This window comes from Malaclemys terrapin, chromosome 8 (assembly GCF_027887155.1).
Source record: "Malaclemys terrapin pileata isolate rMalTer1 chromosome 8, rMalTer1.hap1, whole genome shotgun sequence".
NCBI classification, from domain to species: domain Eukaryota; kingdom Metazoa; phylum Chordata; order Testudines; family Emydidae; genus Malaclemys; species Malaclemys terrapin.
In genome coordinates, this window is record NC_071512.1 from 38,775,421 (window position 1) to 38,787,726 (window position 12,306).

At 48.5% G+C, this 12,306-nt stretch overlaps 1 protein-coding gene across 3 annotated transcripts in view; it reads left to right on the forward strand.

The window, feature by feature from the left end:
* Positions 1-12,306, forward strand: part of RELL2 (RELT like 2) — a 71,935-nt gene that overhangs the window by 13,905 nt on the left and 45,724 nt on the right. For all 3 annotated transcript variants that reach the window (XR_008445960.1, XM_054038201.1, XM_054038200.1), the window contains exon 6: positions 11,518-12,079. Coding sequence is in view for 2 of the 3 variants with exons in the window: in XM_054038201.1 (XP_053894176.1) it covers positions 11,518-12,079 (562 nt within the window). In the remaining variant the exon portion in view is untranslated. The remainder of the gene's footprint in view (positions 1-11,517; positions 12,080-12,306) is intronic.

Sequence of the window (12,306 nt, forward strand, 5' to 3'; positions counted from 1 at the left end):
GTGTACAAAGAGGAGGATCAGGGTTAGGGAGGGCAGCATGTCCAAGGGGCATGAGCAAGGAAATCGGGGTCAGGAGGAGCATGGCCAAGGGGCAGGAGCAAGGTGTGGGGAGTTCAGGATGTGCATAATGAAGGTGTTTGCATGAAGAGGGTCAGAGGTCAGTTGTCAGCATGCTGAAGTGGTGTGGAGGGTCTGAGGTCCAACATCAGATGGCCTGTGGAAGTCAGAGGTCATTAGTAACATCTGAAGGAGTTGGTTTCATGGGGTCAGACATGAGTACCAGCATGAAGAAGAGTCAGAATGAGAGTTCAGGATTCAATTACAGTATGTTGAAAGAAAATATAAAAAGAGCTAGGGGTCAGAGATTGGAGGGGGCGCCGGCACAGCAATAGGATGTGAACCAGGCGTCCAAGGCTGGAGGGCGGCACCATGATGGAGCTGGATGGTGTGGTGGTGTATGCACACCCTGTCCCCCTCTGGGGGGGATTGTGAGTATGCTGACACCGCAATTAGTCTACCTAACTGTCCTGGGCCTCAACAGACAATGGCCAAAGTCAAAGCAGTAGCCCTTTGGTTCTGGGCTGCATTGTTACACGCACAAAATTCTGTGTTACTTACACACACTAGGGGGCACCGTCCTTTACCCAGTTCCTAGGGCTCAAGGTGTAATCCTCTTAATTTAGACACCCCCCCCCTTATCCAATTTCTAGGGCTCAGGGCGTACTCTTTGTGGGTCTGCAGGACCTTTTACCTGTGAAAGAGCCTTACACAGTAATATCCTTATCCTCTATTTATTAACAATTACCAAGCAGAATACATGTGCTAAGCATGCAATGCTATACTCACCAATCCTGATCAGGCAGGTGGACTTTCCCTGATGACCAGGCAAGGTCAGTCTCATCTGGATTCTGCACATCACAGTCGTTCAGAGGATTCTTAGCAGCTTTGATCTTAGTCTGTGTCTTACAGGTGAGTTCTTCTTCCAGGCCTTTCCTTCTTATTATTCTTATGCTCCTTCTGCTGGACTCCTTCTTGGACCCCAGTTTATATAGTGAAACTTGAGTCCTGCTATACCTTAACCAAACATTTTATTAAATCCTAACATATTGTAACAAAATTCTCTAACCTAATCATACCCCACCACCTTAATTAATGTACACCTAGCAAAATTAATTATGTAACAGACAGAAACAATCAAAGAACAAGACAGATCATACAGACAAACAATAGAGAAGTGGGGACCATAAAGATAAAACAATAAAGAAATGAGGATTTCACAACCACAACTATTGATAAGTGATTTCTTGCCAGACAGGATGCTATCAAACTAAGTTTTCTTTAACCATCTTAAGCGCTGTTTCTTTATCTGGTGATGGTGGGTGCTATTAGGACAGGACCACCTTCTTAACAGCCTGATATTACGTTGTTTTAATGTCATTTAGATGGAATGTGAGGATGTGCCTTCCTGCTTCTTAGCTAATGGCTATTGCTCTCCTAATATGGCTGCAGACAAAGGCTTTTGGCCTTACAATAGGGCTACAGGAAAAGGCCTTATGCTTACAGTCCCCTCCTTAATGATGCTTTTACCAAAGCCATCATTACTATTACAGGAGTCTAATACTCAGACCTAGAATATCAGGATTGGAAGGGACCTCAGGTGGTCATCTAGTCCAACCCCCTTCTTAAAGCAGGACCAATCCCCAGAAAGATTTTTACCCCAGATCCCTAACTGGCCCCCTCAAGGATTGAACTCATAACCCTGGGTTTAGCAGGCCAATGCTCAAACCACTGAGCTATCCCTCCCCCCACCTGCTAAGCTTGGGCTTGCCTCCTGGGTATAATTAACAAGAGCCTTATTTGACTTTGCATGCCAGCTTCCTGTATGCTTCAGACAGATCTCTTCATGCAGCAAGCCAAAGCTATTATGCTCACTAATAAAGCCAATTGGATTCCAATGATCACAATGGGGTGAACCATTATATTTAGCATACTAGTTGCAGAAGGTGACCACCCTGTAGTGGGTTAGCAGTGACCCCTCCTCCTCTGGGTCAGTGGGAGGCCACTCCGCTTCACTACGTTGCAGGGCGTTGCTCACGGTTGGGGAATTAGCTGAGTCACTCTCGGCCTGTAGCTCTGATTGGCAGTCTGGGTAGAGTGATAGGCAGTTAGGGTCTCTATCCCACAATCAGGGCAGCGAAAGGTCAGTGGCTTGGACCTACACTCAGGGGTGAGTGGCAAATAAACAGTAAACTGAGCCCTTAGTCAGGGCAGGGCGGTACAGAGTCTGGGTCTCGGGTCTGCACTCAGGTCCAAGCCACAAACCAACAGTCCAGAGCCCAGGCCCTTAGTCAGGGCGAGGCAACAAATCTTCTGGGCTCAGGCTGAGGCAGAACCCCCAAACACAGTCTAGGGCAGGAGTAGAGCACCCAAACACAGTCTAGGGCAGGAGTAGAGCACCCAAACACAGTCTAGGAGAGCTCAGGCAGGGTTAGAGCCTAGTGTTCTCACTCGGTGGACAGTAGGCGGATGCAGGCCTCCTGGCCTATGGAGGGGGAGTACTGTCACCCCAAGGTGGGGTGGGGTGGAGTGGCAGGGGGGGATGCAGGCCTGCCCAACTCCACTGCATCCCAGCCCAGGGCCCTAGGAGTGGTGGAGGGGTCCACCACTGGGTCACTGGGGATCCTCCCGCAACACGCTGACCTGGTCGCAGGCCAGCTCTCAACTAGACAGTTGTCTAGTTCCCCTGGGCTACTTCCTATCTCCCTCTCAGGGCATACCTGGGTAGGTAAGGGGTCCTCTGCATCATCTGGGTAGAAGGCCAGCAGCAGTCCCGGCAACTCCTCCTCGGCTTGGTCAGTGTGTGGCTCTGGCAGTGTTGGCCAGTCCTCAGCACTGCCGGGGTCCACAGCAATCTCCCAGTTCAGGAGCAGGCAGGAAATGTCTGGCTCCTCAGCGGCTGCCACCCAACTGAGCTTGCAGACTCGCCTTTTGTATGTCCTGTCCCGCCCACTGACTTCCAGTGGGAGGGGTGAGTACAGCGTGGCTCCACCCACCAGGGCTCTGCAAATGGCCCCTCCCTCTCTGGGTCTGTGGGAAGCCACTCCGCCTCACTACACACCCTAATAATGTTTCCCACTAGGAGTGATGTCCTGCATCTGCAATAGTTTTCAGTACATGAGTGATTTCTGTATTATCATGTTGTACTTCAATACGTATTTGTTCTCCTGTCTGTGCAATATCTTGTAAATGCAAATGTAACAATTTTCTTATCATGGTCATAGTCATGCATAAGGTTACAGGTGTTACATTGTGATACAATTGTGGTCTAAACTTCAAGTATTTTACAGTCCATACAGGTATATAGTATTCAAAATCACAATTTTTAATCTTTGTAATATTGCAAAAACATCTATTAACTAAATAAGTCATAAAATACAATTCCTTATCTTCTATTCCTACCATTGGACAATGACTTCTAAAACAAACACATCTCCTTCCTGCATATACAACAGCCAACTTTTGTTCAGTGAATTATCAAACATACATTTTTGGGTTCTTTTGTCTTTAACATAGAAACATTCATCTCTTTCTTGTAAATTTTGATCATCAAACATATATCCCAAATTTTCATGGGCTACACACTGAAACATGTCAATGGTTTTCCATTGTTGGTTTTAACCATGCTGCCCATCCCTTATAGAGCATTTGTACATATGGGGCACATTGGGGTATGTCCTTGGACACATTTAACCCAGTGAGGTCCAGCTCAATTTGCATTAGAGATTGTATTGGTGATATAATAACTTGTTTTCTATGTTCCAATTTTACCACATGTGGTTCATTTAATAGATGTCTTCTTGATTTTTGTATATCAGGTTCAGTGGCAATTATTTTAAAATTTAAAATTACTCAGATGTTTTGCAAAACATATTCGCCTAGTTGGGCAGGGATATTATGAAAGTGCCCTGGGTTTCTTTAATCCATTCTGGGGGTCCCATTTCACCGATATCTTGGCTATCCACCTGCAAAGGTGCATTGGTGCAGTTTCCTGATATTTGCAATTGTTGTCCTGAGGAAATAGTGTGCTGGGCCTTGATTCCGATATTTGAAGCAGGTGAGGCTTATTAAACCCCATTAACATCCTAATATCAATGTCCCCTCCGGTCTGCCAAGCAAACCCTATGACCTTCAGTATCCCACATTTAGGGGTTAATACAGGATTGACCCCTTCTTATTCCTGTGAGTTTAAGACAGTCAATATTATACATTGTGGCTTTGGCCCCATGCAATTTCCCATCATAGCGTTGGAGTATCCAGTCATTAATGACAACCTAGATTGGAATGGGGCTTCTGGTGATAGCCCACCAGCCATTATGTTATAGTAATGGGCAAACCTCTTTTCCCAACACAAGCAACAGCTGGTGTGATTGAATACTGATGGATCAATCCAACATTCTATCATCATCCAGAAATCATTTCTCCATACATTTACTGCATCAATGTCTACAGACCAGCGAATTTGGTTTGCTAACAGACAAACAACATGTAACATAACATACATACACACACAGTCACAACAGCAGCTTCTTAATCACGGTGTCCAGGTCACTTGTGTTCTTCTGAACTCTGAAAGACAAAAAAATAAAAAATTCTAATGCCCCCCTCCCCTTGGTGGGGCTAATTGGAGGTTACTGCTTGAAATCCCCTTTCTGTGATGTAAGCTGTGACAAATGGAACATTTTAACTTTGGCTTGTTTAGCCTTTTTGACCAGATTTCTACCTGGTATACTGTTGGGCTGGCCTTTTCCACAATGTCTACTGGGCCTTCCCATTTCATTCCCAAAGAATGATCTTGTTCTGCAAATTTCCGATACAGCACTTGATCTCCAACCTCCCATTCAACAGGCTTCTTTACCCAGACCCGCCTTTTATCCATCTTTTTTATGTTAACACCCAATTGTTCTGCTATTTTCTTGTGGATGTCTGTTAATGCCTCTTTGGGTTGCCACTCATCTGGAATATCTATATTGAGCCACCACTGTTGGGGTGTTCTCATGTCCCTTCCTGTCATTGCTACAAAGGGAGTATAATCATGACTTGCTGGGACCGACCTTAAGGCCATTAGACTCATAGGCAGTTTTTCATCCCAATCTTTTCCATTTTCTTTTACCATTTTTCTTAGAGCATCCTTAAGAGTGCAGTTAGTTCATTCTGTTTGTCCTGAGGATTGGAGGCGTCCCGCAATGTGTAACCTTTGCTTAATGCTGAGTATTTTACACAGTTCCTGCATAGTTTCCCCAATGAAGTGTGGGCTTTGGTCTGAATCGATTTCCTTGAGCAGCCCCCATTTTTCTCCTGAGCTTTCTGTAGGGTAAGTCCTGATTTCACTGGTCACTCCACCTTTTTATACTCTGGCAGGGGACACTCATGCTCCTGCCCTTGCACTGCAAGGCTGTATGGTACGGGGGGTAGTATCTTTCCCTTTTCTACAGCTGTCCCTTGATTTACAAGGGCCAGAGTCCAGTGTGCCAACCTAGGATCAGATACCTGCCCCTCCTGCACTTTTCCTGATATGTATTTCAGTGGGGAATGTACTATTTATACTATGACTTTGGACCCTCCAATTATATACTCCCAATGCTGCAAGGCCCACACTAAGGCCCAGCACTCATTCTCACAGGGGGGAAATTTTGCTCAGTGTAATTCAGTGTTTTGGACCCATAGGCCACAATCTGTAATTTCCCTGTGCTTTGCTTCTGTAACAGCGCTGCTCCCAGCACTACATTAGTACTAGCCTGTTGCAGGATGAATGGTTCTCTCACCTTTGGATATGCTAAGTCCTGTGCCAAATCCTGTTTCAGGGTCAGTAATGCCTTTGCTTGATCAGGCCCCCACTCCCATTGCTGTCCTTTCTTTGGAGAAAATACAGTGGGCGATTCTTGTCAGCAGACATTTCAATAAAATCTCGCGAGAAGTTTAGGGTTCCCAAAAGAGCTCTTAAGGTTGCCATATCAGTAGGGGCAGGAAGTTTTCCAATCAGTTCTACCAGTTGTGGATCTGGGGTTCATCTTTCCTTTCCCAATATGATCCCTAAATATTTTACCTCTTGCTTTACCAGTTGGGCCTTGGGTCTGCTAGCCCTGAATCCGGCATCTTGGATGATTTGTAACACCTGCTCAGTGATCCTACCAACCTCCTCCCTATTGTCCCCATGCACCAATATATCAACATAGGAAATTACTCTCTTTTGGTTTTCAGGTGTCAATTTTCCCCACATCTTAACCACATGGGAGTGACAAATTGCGGGTGCATTATGAAAACCCTGGGGGACACTTGTGAAACAGAACTCTTGTCCCCTGTAAGTGAAACCAAATTTGTACCAAGACTCAGGGTGCAAGGGAATGGCAAAGAAGGCATTTGCTAAATCTATTGCTGAGCACCACTGTGCCCCGGCTTCTACTGCAGCAACTACTTCTTGGTACTTAGCCACTACTGGAGCAGTGGCAGGGGTTACTGCATTTAATGCTCTAAAATCCACTGGCATTCGCCAGGTTTCCCCATCCCCTTTCAGTACAGGCCAAATCAGGGCATTATTAGTACTAGCCATTTGCATAATACCATCCTGTTCTAACAAACTGTCAGGGGTAGATTTTATTCCTTCCTCTGCCTCCTGAGGATACTTGTATTGACGCTGTGGAAGGGGGTCAAGCCCTCAAATTAAAACCTCAGCATCAATTTTCCTACACTCCAATTTATGTTTAGCCCATACCCCAAGAAACTTGTCCACCCATGTGCTCTCTTCTTCTGCTTGTCCTCCTTCTGGGGCCTTTACAGACGCACACCTATGTATAGCATTAATGGAGGGGATGGATGTTTCTGCTGGCTCTTCACTATGTGCCCATAGGAACCCGTTGGCTAAATCCACAATGGTGGATCCTTCATTACTTCCTTCACCCAGTCATGGGAGGTGGGTGAACCCCTGGCTTGGGGAGGCTAGCACCCCAGCCTTGCCCCTTCCACCCAAGGCCCCACCCCTTCTGCATGTACCAGAGCCCAGCACCCATTGTGGCCACTGGCCCCTGCCTATTGCCCCCCTCCCACACACACACGGTGGCTGCTGGTCCCTGCCCCAGGCTAGTGTCCCCAGTCCCGGAGCACCAGAGCGCCTGGCAGTGTGGACCCAGCCCCCCGCAGGCCGCGCTGCCTGTCCCAAAAATCCCCGACCGGCATCCAGCCACCCCGGGCCAGACCACTGGGCCCAACCACCGGCTGGCCGGCCCCGCTGCCCCTGAAGGTGGCCCCCGGCTGAGCTGCCAGCTCCAGCACTGAGCGGGTGGGCAGGCAGTGTGGCCGGAGCGGCCCCCATCCCCAGCACTGGGCAGGCAGCGAGGCCCCAGTGCTAGGAGGACGGGTGGCGTGGTGCGGCCCCATGGGCACACTGCAGCCCCCAGCCTGTCTGCCCGAGCCTCTAGCACAAAGGGAACAGTAGGCAGGAGGGGCCTGAAGGTGGAGCATGGGCAGGGGGACGTCAGGCTGTTTGGGAAGGCAAAGCCTTCCTGTGCCTACGATACCCGTCACCCATACATCCCATCTGGTAGCAAGAACACAGTTTATTCCTAACCGCTTCTCAGCACTGCATATTATTGTCCAGGCAGAAGCACTACCCTGTTTCCCCGAAAATAAGACAGTGTCTTATATTAATTTTTGCTCCCAAAGATGCGCTAGGTCTTATTTTCAGGGGATGTCTTATTTTTCAGAAATGAAAAATGCCTTATTATCGGTGGATGCCTTATTATCGGGGAGGTCTTATTATCGGGGGGATGCCTTATATTACAACGAGAGGCAAAACTGTAAGTAGGCCTTATTTTCGGAGGATGTCTTATTTTCGGGGAAACAGGGTAGTATAGGCCTGGGCTAGAACCTCATAATCTGCTGGCCTCTACCCAGTTTGTGCCAACAGCTTCACCATCCAATCCAGACACGTGTCCCTTTCTAGGGGTCCCAATAACTTAGCAGCCGCCTGTACCTGATCTGGGGTAAAATCAGAAATCTCTGTAATATTTTGCCTTATTTCCCTTCATTGTTGTGCATCATTTGGGTCAAGTTCTGTTCCTGTTACCACCCTCGTGGTAACAAGCCACAAGATTGAGTTGCTGTGCTTTTAATTTCAAATCCTGCAATTCCCTTTTTGCAGGGTCATAGGGCCCTTCAGGAAAAGCATCGGAGGGCATGGGGAGTATGAGCATCCAGGATCTCTCTCTTCAGGATCCATCCAACTATTCCCATTCCAAGTGTCCTCCCAGGTGTCTGTATCCACCATGCCCACACTCACGCCTCCCCTTACTGCTGCTACTATGCTCCTCTGGGCTCCCAACATGTTTTCCAATTTCTCTATTTGCTGCCTGCAGACTGTATGGTCACTGCTTGTCTGGGCCTGATCCTTATTTCTTGTAACAGCATTCTGACAGCTGCCTGAGTATCCCCCAGTTTCATTTGCAATGTAGAGATCTCCCCATTCAAGTTTTCTACTTTCAGTTTCAGTTGTTCACGCTCTTTGTAATCCTCCAGTTGTCTTTCCTGGCATGCTACCAGATTGGAGAGATTGGTGACAGCTTTCCATAATGCTCATGCTGCTGCTGCTGCTGCTGCTTTGATAGTCTTTTTCTTTGGTTTTGGCTTCATGCACTTACAGAATGCTTCAAAGCCCTTACAAGCAGACTCAAGGGCATCCCTTCCCTGGAAAAAATCTTGTCCCCCCATTCTGCTACCCATTTAGCAAGGAGGGTGGGGTCTTCAGCTAACCCCCACTCCTCCTGATCCCTTTTCTTTGTTTCCTTTCCCTCCTGTTGCTTCAGGGTGAAACATTCTGCCAACAGGTAGTGACTCTTTTTGACAAAATGTCACTGGTATTCTGCTGCTATTACTGTGTTAGGCTAGATCAATTCGGTCCAAACAACCTTAGGCTGCCCACATTCTCTCCACCAAATTTGTTACCCACACAAAATTCTCTGTTACTCACACACTGTAGAGGCACCCACCTTTACCCAGTTCCTAGTGCTCAGGGTGTACTTTGCGGGTCTGCAGGACCTGAAAGAGCCTTACACAGTAGTAAGAAGAAGAACAGGAGTACTTGTGGCACCTTAGAGACTAACAAATTTATTAGAGCATAAGCTTTCGTGGACTACAGTATTCTTATCCTGATTTATTAACAATTACCAAGCAGAATACACATACTAAGCATACAATGCCATGTTCACCAATCCTGATCAGGCTGGCAGACTTTCCCTGTTGGCCAGGCAAGGTCAGCCTTGTCTGGATTCTGGTTGCTGCACATCACGGTTGTGCAGAGGATTCTTATCGGCTTTGATCTTAGGCTGTGTCTCAGGGCAGGTCTACACTATAGCCGGTATCAATGCTCTGAGATCAATCCACTGGCAGTCAATTTAGCGGGTCTAGGAAAGACCCACCAAATCGACTGCAGATCACTCTCCAGTCGACCCATGTACTCTACCCCCAATGAGATTTTCTCCCATCGACCAGGGCCGGCTCCGGGCACCAGCTTGTCAAGCAGGTGCTTGGGGCGGCCACTCCGGAGAGGGGCGGCACATCCAGCTATTCGGCGGCAATTCGGCGGACGGTCCCTCACTCCGGCTCGGAGCGAAGGACCTCCCACCGAATTGCCGCCGCAGATCGTGATCACGGCTTTTTTTTTTTTTTTGGCTGCTTGGGGTGGCCAAAACCCTGGAGCCGGCCCTGCCGTCGGTCCCCCCGTGGTATAGACCCCGCAGTAAGTCGTCCTAAGGTACATAGACTCCAGCTATGTTATTCACGTAGCTGGAGTTGCGTAGCGTTGGTTGACCTACCATGGAAGTGTAGATGTAGCCTTAGAGGTGACTTCTTCTTCTTCTTCCAGGTCTTTCCTTCTTATTATTCTTCTGCTCCTTCTCTGCTGGTCTCCTTCTTGGCCCCCAGTTTATATAGTGAAACTTGAGTCCTGCTTAGCTATACCTTAACGAATCATTTTACTAAAATTTTACTATCCAATCCTAACATGTAACAAAATTCTCTAACCTAATCATACCCTACCACCTTAATTAATTTACACCTAGCAAAATTAATTATGTAACAGACAGAAACAATCAAAGAACCAGACAGATCATACAGACAAACAATAGAGAAGTGGGGACCATAAAGATAAAACAATAAAGAAATGAGGATTTCACAACCACAACTATTGATAAGTGATTTCTTGCCAGACAGGATGCTATCAAACTAAGTTTTCTTTAACCATCTTAAGCTCTGTTTCTTTATCTGGTGATGGTGGGTGCTATTAGGATAGGACCACCTTCTTAACAGCCTGATATTACGTTGTTTTAATGTCATTTAGATGGAATGTGAGGATGTGCCTTCCTGCTTCTTAGCTAATGTCTACTGCTCTCCTAATATGGCTGCAGACAAAGACTTTTGGCCTTACAATAGGGCTACAGGAAAAGGCCTTATCCTTACAGCATGGCCTAATGGCCTGAGACAGTGTGGCGGCCCATGAGCATAGGGCGATGTGGCCTAGTGGCCGGAGTCAATATATCGACTCTCAAGTGCAGAGCAACGCGGCCTAGTGTCCAGAGTCAGTACAGTGGCCCTTGAGTGCAGGGATGCACAGCCTAATGGCCAAATCTGGGGGCTGCCACCAAAGGGTGTGGTAGCCAGGGTTGGGGAGCCAGGCCCACACAACAACACCAGGTCCCGACCCAGGGCCATAACAATGACGGAATAGTCCACCACTGGGTCAGTGGGGAATTCAACCACAACACACTGACCTTACATGGGTGGGAGATACCACTCACTCCATCTCCCTGGGTCACTTCCTACCGGGCTTCCTGAAGCTGTAGTCTATGTGATGTCAGGCTCTCTGGGCTCCTTGGCACAGGTAACTCCCTGGGACTCTGACTCCAACTGGTCAGCTGTAGTCAACAGGTCTCCAGTCTGGGTCTCGGGATCTCCAGCTCCCACAGACAAGGGCTGTAACGGCTTCTGGGCTGGAGCCTCCACCATGGGTCCTTCCTCCTTGGTGGTCAGCACAGACTGAGTTGAGCTGCTCTCCTTTATACTAGCACAGCAGTTGGAACATGCCCAGCAGGGTTTGAGGGGCAGGACTTCCTCTGCCCATTGTGTGGGATTAATCCTTTCCTTCCTAGTTTGGGGTATGCATACCCCATCACAGATGGAAATGATGGGTCCGAGGCTGGAGAGCGGCACTGGCACGGCGATAAAATGGGAACAAGGGGTCAGAGGCTGTAGGGCAGCACACGCACTGAGATAGAATGGGAACGAGGGGTCTGAGGTGGAGGGCGGTGCCAGCATGGTGATAGGACAGGAACAAGGGGTCTGAGGTGGAGGGAGGTGCTGGCATGGCGATAGGATGGGAACATGGAGGGCAGTGCCGGCACACCGAAGGGCTGGGTGAGATTGTAGGAGGGAGCCATCACCACTTGTGACTGGACTCTTTTGCCCTTGTAGGTTTCATGTGACCCATATTGAGAAGAAGCCCATTTTCCTGGAGCAGCAGGATGTGTTGCTTCCTGATGGCAGCAAGGAAGCTGGTGACAGAGACCCGGCAGCCCACAGCAATGAACAGCTTCATCAGGAGGGTCTGCAAAACAGAACCATCCAGACAGAGGGTTGTCCAAATGGAACAGGCCAAGGGGAGGATCCTTCCAATGCACCAGTCAAGGCAAATACTCCCACCAATGGGCCAGTGGGGAAGAGGTTCGGTAAGACAGGCTCGCTGCAGGACCTTGACCTCCAAGACCTTGCCCCAGGGAATGGACGTGACCAAAGCAAGGGGAAGGGGCTTCAGGCCCCAGCACCCTGTGCTCCTGGAGTCCCTGCAGACTTGCAGGAGGAGGTGAAATGGGCTGAGCCACGCAATGTCCTGCAGGAGGAGGCTGTGCCAGGGGCAGCTAATGAAACGGCAGAAGTTAAAGGGAGCCAAGGTGTGCAAGAAGGAACCCGAGCTGCCATGGCAGGAAACAAGGATGCCAACAGGAAAGAATCCAGAGTGAAGGACATAGGGCAACAGGTAAGGGCCCCTCCACTCCTTCCTCATCCCCAGTGCAGGGTATGCAAAGTCTGCCTGAGGCTTCCCGAGCAATTACTCTGCAGGGAGTCGTGGCTGAGGGGTGTAAAACTACAAGGGGATAAGAAAGTTCGGGCAGATATCAAAGCCCACATAACGTATCCAAAGCCTGGAAGTGTTTGGTGCTGCTGAGCAGACCAGGTACCATGAGTCCCCAGATCCACTGAGTT